At 43.3% G+C, this 10,430-nt stretch overlaps 1 protein-coding gene across 7 annotated transcripts in view; it reads right to left on the bottom strand.

Annotated features, from left to right (window-relative positions):
• The window catches only part of LOC131404737 (membrane cofactor protein-like), a 29,717-nt gene extending 22,525 nt beyond the window's left edge, over positions 1-7,192 (bottom strand). For all 7 annotated transcript variants that reach the window (XM_058539743.1, XM_058539747.1, XM_058539740.1 and 4 more), the window contains exons 1-3: positions 7,021-7,192; positions 1,465-1,653; positions 1,028-1,130 (exon numbers count right to left, since the gene is read on the bottom strand). In XM_058539743.1, the coding sequence (XP_058395726.1) occupies positions 1,028-1,130; positions 1,465-1,653; positions 7,021-7,141 (413 nt within the window). In that variant the 5' untranslated portion in view covers positions 7,142-7,192. The remainder of the gene's footprint in view (positions 1-1,027; positions 1,131-1,464; positions 1,654-7,020) is intronic.
• Positions 7,193-10,430: the final 3,238 nt, after the last annotated feature.

Raw genomic sequence — 10,430 nt, forward strand, 5'->3', positions numbered from 1 at the left:
CATGATAAAAATACTCAACAAACTAGGAACAGAAGGAAAATATTTCAAGACAATAAACACCATACATCAAAAACCCACAGCAAACATCATATTCAATGGTGAAAAGCTGAAAGCTTTTCCTCTAAGATTAGAAACAAGACAAGGATGCCTGCTTTTACCATTTCTTTTCAACATAGCACTAGAAGTTCTAGACAGAGTAATTAGGAACGAAAAAAAATAAGAGGCTTTTACACTTGAAAAGCAGTATTAAGTTATCATTGTTCGCGGATGATATGAACTCATATGTAGCAAATGCTAAAGATTACACGCACACACTCGCAAAACATAGAACTAATAAATCAGTTCAGCAAAGTAGCAGGATACAAAGTCGATATAAAAAAATCAGTTGCATTTCTACAGTGTATTACATTTACCCTCTAAATATACATTTTTCATAAATGCTCAGTATTTCCAATATAGACTATTAAAAGAGCCCCATAGAACAAAGGTTATAACTAAGTGCTCAGTACCTCTTTTTGAGATGCTCCATTCCTTTGCAGCAGTCTCAAAGATAAAGTTTTCCAACTTAGAAATCTTGATCAACATTATGGTCCAGGCTAACCAGGGCAATTTTGGTGTGCTAACAGCTTACAGAGTTATTTCAATACAAGAATATCTTTGGATGGCAATTCTACTTCCCATTTCCATAAGCCGCACTTCAACTCTGAGAGTCAGTCATTTTAAATAGGGTGCACTTTGATGTCAATGATAAAGTCACCATGGTTACTACATTTTCAGTGCTTGTGATAGGCTTATCATTACATATAGTATTATACAATTTTTCTTGCCTTCAATTTAAATTTCTTTCTATTAATTACACATCTTTTCAGTCTCCATAAAAATCCCAAGACTTGTTTGGCTACAAGTACAATTTGTCACATAGAAAGAAAAATGAAATCAACTTTATGGGAACGCTCAAGAAGAGAAGCAAAACAAAAATGGAATTCATAACATTTACCTTATTTCCTCTAAGGAGCAACTTACTTACCCCTCATTACAAACATAGCGAACCTGTGAACCAAACTCCAAAGTTCCATTTACATAGTTTATTCTGCCATTTGTGGGTTCTTGTAGAGGTGGACATAATTTTCCTAAAAGATAATTTTCAGATTAATTGTTTTATACCAATTTCAAAACAGATTTGAATCAAAATCAAAATTCTACACTGTTCTTTTGAATGCATAGACTATTATTTATTTTCCTGGACTATTATAAGGCCAAACTTAAGATTCACATTTACCCAGGCAACCAACTGCCAAGAAAAAGATTCCCTGGAGATTTTTCAAAGCCTGAAAAACTACATTGCTCTCTAAAACCTACATTCGCATGAGAAAACCATCATTACAGTAGTGGAATGTGCATCCTAAAATGTGTGAATATCTCTAGGGCAATAAAAAAAAAAACCAAAAAGTTTTGTTTACTGACTTGTACAAGCCTCCTGGAGAGGTGTCCATGTGTTATCAGGCTGACAGGCAGCAGAGGTGTTAAGAGGAGGTCTCTCAAGCTTGTATCCTGGAAGACACACATATTCTATTGTGTCCCCAGGACTATAAGAGGATTGAGTGACACCTTTCAGCTTCATAGAATTGAATCTTGGTGGATCACGACAGGCATCTAGGAAGAAGAGGATAAGAACACAAAAATAAAGCATTTTACCTCTTTCACCAGCCTGGCAGCAGGTAGGTAGCACAGAATTAATGTAAACTTTTCTTACCCATCTTGCCACCTTTCCTTCAATTCATTTTTCACACTGCTACCAGAGTAATACTGATATGATACAGTGACCAACCCTCTTCCAAGTCACATGCCTGTCAATGGATCCCCAGCCCTCAAGATAATGTCTAAGCCTCCTTAACACGGCTAACAGACTCTTAAAACCTGTCACTCTCAGGACGCTGCTCACTCTTGCACACTATTCTCAAGCCATATTCCATTCCACGTAGTGCCTGTTAAATTACTTAAATGACATTAGCACTCTCGGCCTCCATGCACCATTTTACTCCAGCTTTGACCAGAGACCCTGCCACTCCTCCCACCCGCTCATCCTTCAGTTTCATCCTAGACGCCACTTCTTCCTTGAACCTCCTGACATCTCTCAATCAAAACACTGGGTTAGGTGTCCTCACGCTGCCCCAATTTACTTCTTTCACAGCACTTTTCATACTGTAATTCTTTATTGTTGACACTCCTTGCGAGACTGTCACCTTCTTGAGGACCATGTCTCACTCATCACTGCATTTCTAGGACCTCAGGCCAGAGCTGACTGAGCACGGGTATCGGTTCTATACACTCTAAGGTCCAAATTCAAATCTTTACTGATCAGCCAACCTGTCCCAGAGATATCTGCAAATCATATTTTTTTCTTTGCTGTTTTTATGTTTGTCTTCAATTTTATTTTGTTGGTTTAGTTTTAGACATTTCCAAGTATCAGAGTTTTTCATTTCTTTCATGTCAAAATATTTATGCTTAGTTTATTATTTTATTGAGTTCATTCTCCATTACTGCTGTTATTAGAAACAGTATTTTAATATTATCAAAGGTGAACTCCAAATATTGTGAGTTTTTTCCTAAAATATGTTAATGAAAGATTTCAGTAGTTGGTTCCAAAAACAATGATAGTGATGATAGTAATAATTTTAGAAATAGCAAACAATAATACTTGTGCCAACCATTATTTTAAGTGCTTTTAAACTAACTTAATCTTCATAATCATCCATGAGTTGAGATTACTCTTCCATAATAGTTCCACAGGTCCTATTTCCCCCTCCTTAAGATGCGCAAACTGAGGCACAGTAAGGTGAAGTAACTTGCCCAAGAAACATTCCCGTAGGAGCAGACCCAGGAGCCAAGCCAGGCAGCCTGGTTCCTACCAACACTGCTTCCCGGCCCGGCCTCCCATCTGGACCCTCGCGTGCTTACACCAACACACTCTGTCTGCAAGTTAGTCCTCAAGAAATGGTCTTCTACCGAGCCTGGGAAATTAAAGCAAACCCAGTATAGATCTGTGTTGTGCTAAGTCAAACAGAAGGGCTCAAGGTGCCCTACAAGGACAGGTAACAATATCGTCTCTGAATTTTATGATGGTGATTGTTCATTCCTGACTATCCTGCTGCTTTTCATAATTGTTCACTGTGATCTAGTCCTCTCCTTTTTCTTGCCTCTTTTGCCCTACTGCTGCCTCTCTGGGTAGCTTGGCAGTCCATGAATCCCCGAGCCTTGTCACGTCTCTGAGTCTTTGCTTACACTGCTCCCTCTGCTCAGAACACCCATCCCACCTGCTCAGCAGCAACTCCTGCTCAACTCTCGTCTTCTTAGATTTAATCCACTGAACATCTCTTCTAGGAAGTACTTTCTGTTTCCCCAGGGAAGCAGACCAGTCACCTTCTCTTGAACTTCCCTCTGCGTGGATGTCTCACGTCACTATCACATGTTTATTTATTTATTTATTTATTTTTTATTTTTCCCCCAAAGCCCCAGCAGATAGTTGTATGTCATAGTTGCACATCCTTCTAGTTGCTGTATGTGGGACGCAGCCTCAGCATGGCTGGAGAAGCGGTGAGTCCGTGCGCGCCGGGGATCCGAACCCGGGCCGCCAGCAGTGGAGCGCGTGCACTTAACCGCTAAGCCACGGGGCCGGCCCTATCACATGTTTTTGAGTAGAAGAGTTAACATGGCTGACCCCATTCATCCATGTGGCAGTAACACCTAGCATAGTATGTCCCTCATAGTAGCTATTCAAAAACATTTGGTACTCAAAGTACCACTGCTGTCAAACAGAGAACAATGGAGAAGAATATACTGTAATGAATCTAATATTGAAAATCATCATCTTAAAGCTTTATGCACTGGAGAGAGATTTGGCCACGTAGTTTCTTTTGTTGCCCATCTCCCAGGATTCTGGTAACCCAGCAATTGACCAGATAAGGATTGCTCTCTTTGCACTGTAACATGCAGAGGAAGGAAACTAACTAACTACCCTGTAAGCACTTATTGATCTTGGCTTCTTTACTGGAAAGAAAGAAAAGACCTAAAGTAGACAAGAGAGACCACCCATAACAGGAGATTGGGGGTTTTGTCAAAAAAGCAGACTCCTGGAGGAAAGAGAATGCTCCTGAAATTTGACAAATGTTCCCTTCTGTGACCTCATAACATTTGCCAACTACCTCTGAGATGACAAGGCACAACGGTGTCTGCTTATAAAACCTTCTCCTCATGAGCTGCTTCAAAAGTGCTCTGTTTATTTCATCCACATTCTCCCCTGCCCGGCATAGCGAGTTCTCATTTCTAGTCCTCTAAGTCTCATACCTCTCCTGATTTTACTTTTAAACCTTAACCTTAACTTTGTCTTTCAACTTTTCAACAAAGTCAACTTTCTCCTCTTCATTTCTAGTTTTGTTACCTTCCATGATGCATCCTATTCATTTTAGTTATGTATTTTCCTCTATTTTAAATAGCTTTCAAAGTCTCCTTCCACTTCTAGCTTTAAGCCTATTCTAAACGTTATTCTTCTTTAAAAAATTCCCTCTGTTTTCTTCTTACCACCACTGTTCCACCACCCACCCCCCTCCTCCACAGAAATGACCTTGTTCATGATCTGTAACAAGCAAGCCTGCAATACTGTGAGCCCTGGAGAGTCTACTAACAGGGAAGACAGAGCCTCTCCGACCTCAGCTGTCCCAGCCTTAGCTTTTTAGACACCACAGAAAGGCCATCCTAAGCATGGCACTTTAAAGAACCTTCCTCCTGGAGGCAGGAGGAATATTTTCCTGGGCTCTGGCCCCAGCCGAATACTATGTTTAATTTTCTGCTACTTAATAATAATACGGGAGTGTTCATACTGAGGCAAAAAGAAATGGGCACTTGGAACCAGAAGTCTGACAAGATAGACAAGATCTCTGCATTCTAGGGGGGAGATCACAGAAAAGATAGTTTGGGAAGGGTGACTACAAGCTAGGGGGGATTTAGGCTGGAGAGTGTGTGGGGGTCTACCTGAGACAAGGTGGTCAGAGAAGGTCCCTCTGATGGGGGTAACATCTCAACTGAGTTTGAAGACTAAGAAGTAGCCAATTATGCAAGAGGCAGGAGGAGAATGTTCCAAGGCTGAGGGAATACAAGTGCAGAAGCCCCCAAGTGGCAGAGTTGGCCTGTGTGATGAGCAGAAAGGTCTTCCCTGCCTCCAGTCACCTGTTAAATGCTCTCAGAGACTCATGCTCCTTTCCTCCAGAGCACCTCTCTTGGGTTATAATATATTCATTAGTGTTATGTTTTGGTTACTGTCTGCCACTCCCAATAAATTTTAGCAAATATTTCTTGACTACCTACTGAGATATAACAGTGAGCAAAACACAGTCCCTGCTTATATTCGTGTGTGTACGCACGCGTGCAAACAGACAAAGATCATGAAAACAGGAATGGTTTGTTATTCTTCACCAGTGTATCCTCAGGACCAGCACAGGACCTGGCTCAGAGAAGGCAAATCTTTGTGGAATGAACGCTGTTAAGGAAAGAATGCAGCATACAAACTGCATACGTAATAGGATCTTGAAAATAACTTGGACATAGAAACACACGTGCATATGAAGACATAGGAAATATACCAAAGTACTAAAAATGGCTGTCCTTTGATTAAGTTTTATACATACATATATATTTTGTGTATGTGTGTGTGAGGAAGATTAGCCCTGAGCTAACATCCGTTGCCAATCCTCCTCTTTTTGCTGAGGAAGATTGGCCCTGGGCTAACAACGGTGCCCATCCTCCTTGACTTTATATGGGACGCTGCCACAGCATGGCTTGACAAGCGGTGCGTCGTAGGCGCCCAGGATCTGAACCTGAGAATTCCTGGGCCGCTGATGCAGAGCGGCGAACTCAACAGCTAGGCTACCGGCCCGGCCGCCATATATAGTTTTTACAGTACTTATTTCCATTCAACAAAACAAACTTAGTAGATGGGCCTTCAGCTATAGTTTTTGAGCTGCAGAGGAAATCCAGACTAATATTATTTATCGTTCATCTCTTAGGATAATCATTTCTCACTAGGTTTGGCTACTTATGCTTTTTATGTTACTTCGGATATCCCCTCAAATATGATCCAATTTAATGCAAAGAAGGGAACAATGCCAAAAAGCCATTCGGTAACAGAACTGGATACTGTCTGTACTGGATGGGAACAGGAAGATAGCTTCATGGCAAAAAAAGAAAAAAAAAGCAACAGCCTGCAAACGGATACCAATAAGATCTTGGGCAACACGGAGCCTGTGAACGTCAGGTACAAAAGCACAGCGCCCTTCCCAAACCCTCTAAACCCCAGGCCCCCAGAACCTGCTCTCACTCAAGCGCTACGGGCACACCATGCACTTCCCAGCCCCCTTACACAGCGAGCAGTGAGCCTCCTTGCCCCACACTCGGCACCGCGGGGCTGGCCACTTCCACAAAGCACACACCCGATAACACCCGCCGGGGCTTCCGCAGCCCAGCCCAGCGGGGCACCAACACCCCTCTCAACAAGGCACCACCCTGCCCAGGGAACAAGGGCAAACCCTCCCCACGGGCACAGCCCGAGTCCTAGCAACACCCCCGCGCACCCGGGCACTCAAGAGCAAGCCCTCGCCGCAAGCAGCGGTCCGCGCGCCCATCCCGACTTGGCTCAGCGCGGGCACCGCCCTGCAAGCTTTGGCCAGGGACGCGGCTTGGCCCCGGTAAACGCCGGCCGCACCCACCACCCCGCCCCGCTCAGTGCCGACCACCAAGCACGCCTCCGCCCCCCGCACTACGCGGTCCTCACCCCCCCGGAGCCCCGCACAGCACCACCCGGGGGGAAGCCTGGCCACGGAGCGCCAACTCCGCACGGCCCGGCTCGACCCAGCCCCGCGCCTCCCACCCGACCCACCGAGCGAGGCTCCCCCGCCCTCGGCTCCGGTCCGCCCGCTCCCCGACCCGCTCCGTTCGCCGCCGGAGCGCACACCCTCTCCAGGCTCCTACCGGAGGACACGGGCAGCAGGAGCACTAGGGCCCCCAAAAGGACCCCAACGAGGCCCCAAGAAGAGAAGTGGCTCTCGGGGCGGCAGGGAGGTGCCGTGCGCGGCGCGCAAGACGCCGTCATTTTCGGGGAGATCGGCGGGATTCCTGAGAGCCGGCGGAGCGAACCTTCTGGAGTCTGGTTATGAGACACAATAATCTCCAGGCTTGCAAAGTGTCAAGTCGGAACGGCCGGTGGGCGTGGCCTGTGTCGGGCGGGGCCAATCAGCGGGCTGCAAGGCGGGGCATCGACGCGCGGCGGCGCGTTAAGCCTGGATCTATAAAGACATGGATCCATTCAAGACTCCAGAACAGCTTATTTAGAAAGTGTTAACGCATGTTTATTAACTTAATAAATTCCTAAATGTCATGCTTTCTTAGTTAATTTGGTGTATTTTGAATCCAAACGAAAGTAAGCTAGTTACTTTTAGTATAAAAAAATTATTCTATTTAAATATTAGTATGTTTTTATACAGAGCATAGTACAAAGTGCTTTGGAAATAGAGCTTAAGAAATATCCACAGCTCAATTTTTTCCCAGATATTTCTCTTGACTCCTCTCCTAAAATCATTTCATGCCTTTCACATAAACAGAAGTTACTTTTTTCCTAGAGAAAGTGAAAACTGATGTAGCATAAATTTTACTCCAAAAGGTCTAAAAAGAGTGGGTTCGGCCCTATCAAAGAAAAAGAAGCTAAGACAGAAAGACATATAAACAGAAATCCTAAGCAACAGCTTCTTCCTTGAAGTAATGGAAACTGTTCACATTTCCTAAATGCAGTCTTTTCCCCTGACTAGACCGTGTGTGCTTTCAGCACAAGGAAAGAGGGTGAAGGAGTGACAATAATCCAAACTGGGAGGAAGGAGCTTCACCAGATCCTGGGAGAGCTTCAGCGTCTTCAAGTGCACATATTTGCATCTCTGTGAAGTCACTTCAAAGATTTTATGAGTCTCAGATCTTCTGCTGAAATGCCTTGGCTCCTTTGCAACTAACCTATTAAATCGAGGTGTTCTCCAGCTTTATAGCACACTGTTAAGGAAGGACACTGAAATAACAGGATATTTTGATTTAGATGGCAACATGGTTGACAACTGAACTACCCAGAATTTGTATGCTGATAATCATGATGCTAGCATTACACACAGATTACAAGTTCAAAAAAACTGTTTATTGCTCTCTGTTGTGGTTGCTCTGTTGGGCACAAGAAAGTATGGCATAAACTGAGACACTGAGTAGGTAAAGAGAGATTAATATAACTTGACGTTTCCTCATTGCTCTTTTGCCAAAGGAAAAGTGTTCTCAGAGTTGAGCAACTAAATCAAAAGAGCCTTGTTCCAGAAAACATACAAGTCCCTCATAACAAACAAAATATTTCCTTGAGTCTCTTTTCTGAACCCTGGATGTGACAGGGGACTGTAAACAGGAGCTGGTGGTTTGGAGGAGGGTCAGCTTCAGATAGCATGTCCTCCTCCCCTAATCACAGTCAAGATGCAAAGAAGGGTTGTACACTCCAAGACATGGCAGTGCTTCCTTGGCCACGCTGAAGCCTCTCTTCTTCCTTAAGGAGAAGGCTTTGGCATGGCCTCTCTCATTAAGGAAGACAGGTAGAGAGGCTCCCTTTCTACCTCACAGGACTTCCCCACATCGTCTGTTACCTGCCTCATCTTTGAACCGTCCCATGTCCTTCAGCACACGGCTGTGTCTTCGGAGTCTGCTTCGTTACCTGCATCGCTCTCTCTGCCCCTGCGCCTGGCCTGGGCACACAGGTCTTAAGCTTGGTACAGACTCTAGCTCATTCCTCATCTACCATATGTTGCCACAAATGCCTAACCTTGCTCCTGTGGAGCAGTGTGGTCAAAATTCCAATCTTAAAAGAGAAATTTGAGACAAATTCATTAAGAACTTCCTCCTTTTATTAAAAGGTGGTCAACAGAAAATGTATACAATTTGAGATGTACCCTGATGTTTCCAAAAAGGTGAGGATAAATGAAATTTTGATAAATCAATTCTCAAATATTTACTCTACACTTCTCATTTGATTAGGTCTGTACTCAGAAATTTTGGCAAATTTGAAAAGGGGGAGCCATCCCTGATGGTCTAGTGGTTAAAGTTTGGTGCTTTCAACACTGCGGCGGCCCAGCTTTGGTTCCTGGTCGCAGAACCATATCACTCATCTGTCGGTAGCCATGCTGTGGTGGCGGCTAACATAGAAGAACTAGAAGGACTTACAACTAGAATATACAACTATGGACTGGGGCTTTGTGGAGGAAAGAAAGAAGAAAGGGGGAAGATTGACAACAGATGTTAGCTCAGGATGAATCTTTCCCAGCAAAAAGAAAAGGTCACCTTCTCTCTGATGCTTAAAAGAATTTAAAAGGGGGTCCTTACTCTTAAGTTAATTTGGCATGGGAAAGAAAACACATAATCACAATGTTTGGTACATTATAAGTGACTAATCAATCTTTAAAGAATGAATGAATGAGCAAGTGAATGAATGCAATAATGTTAATAGGCAGAAAACAACACATGAAATGTTGACTATTATGGGATGTGTTTAGATATAGCTTTTAATGATAGGGGAAGTGGTAGTCATTTGGTGACATAAAAACAAAACTTAATATTATACAGACAATGTAATCTGAAGGTACAACCCTGCAAATGTAAAGTGATATGCAAAGAGGCTTAAGAATACTAAGCACTGGGTGGAGGCTTATTTATGTCTAATAGCTTGTTTATGGAGGTAATTTTAATATTGTCTAATAGCTTGTTTATGGAGGTAATTTTAATATTCTTTATATTTTTCTGTAATTTCTGTATTCTCAATAATGAGCACATATTACTCTTAAAAGCAATGGTTTATTTAAAAAATGGTACAGACAGGAAGTGCTGTGAGTTCCACAGAGACGTCCCTTTGGACTGGAGTTATTCGGGAGAGCTCCTGGGAGAGTGAATCTGAGCTGGGTTAATGCAACTTGCATGGGAAGAAAGATGGCAAAGTGTTTTCAGCAGGTAACCTGGCAGGAATGAGGTGAAATCCAGTCATATGGAATATTTTTAGGTGAACTTTTGTAAAGACAACCATTGCCCTCACAGCCTGCTGCTGTTGTGTCTGGTTATATGTGGTGGCGGCACGGCCGGCTGTGAGTCAGTTTTGCACAGCTTTTCCATCACAGACCCCACTAGTAAAGGGAAGCAAATGCATCGCCCTAAGAGCCTTGGAGGCAGAACTTAAAGCATCCCTGAAAGCACAATATTCTGTCTGATTTTATCTTGAAATCTCCTGCATTATTTGCCTTCTGCTCCCTTATCTATGTGTTTGTGTTAATATAGAAATAATGCTATTTTCCCTTCGAACTATTGGAATAATGTTAGAA

The sequence above is a fragment of the Diceros bicornis genome, chromosome 4, assembly GCF_020826845.1.
Source record: "Diceros bicornis minor isolate mBicDic1 chromosome 4, mDicBic1.mat.cur, whole genome shotgun sequence".
Lineage (NCBI taxonomy): Eukaryota > Metazoa > Chordata > Mammalia > Perissodactyla > Rhinocerotidae > Diceros > Diceros bicornis.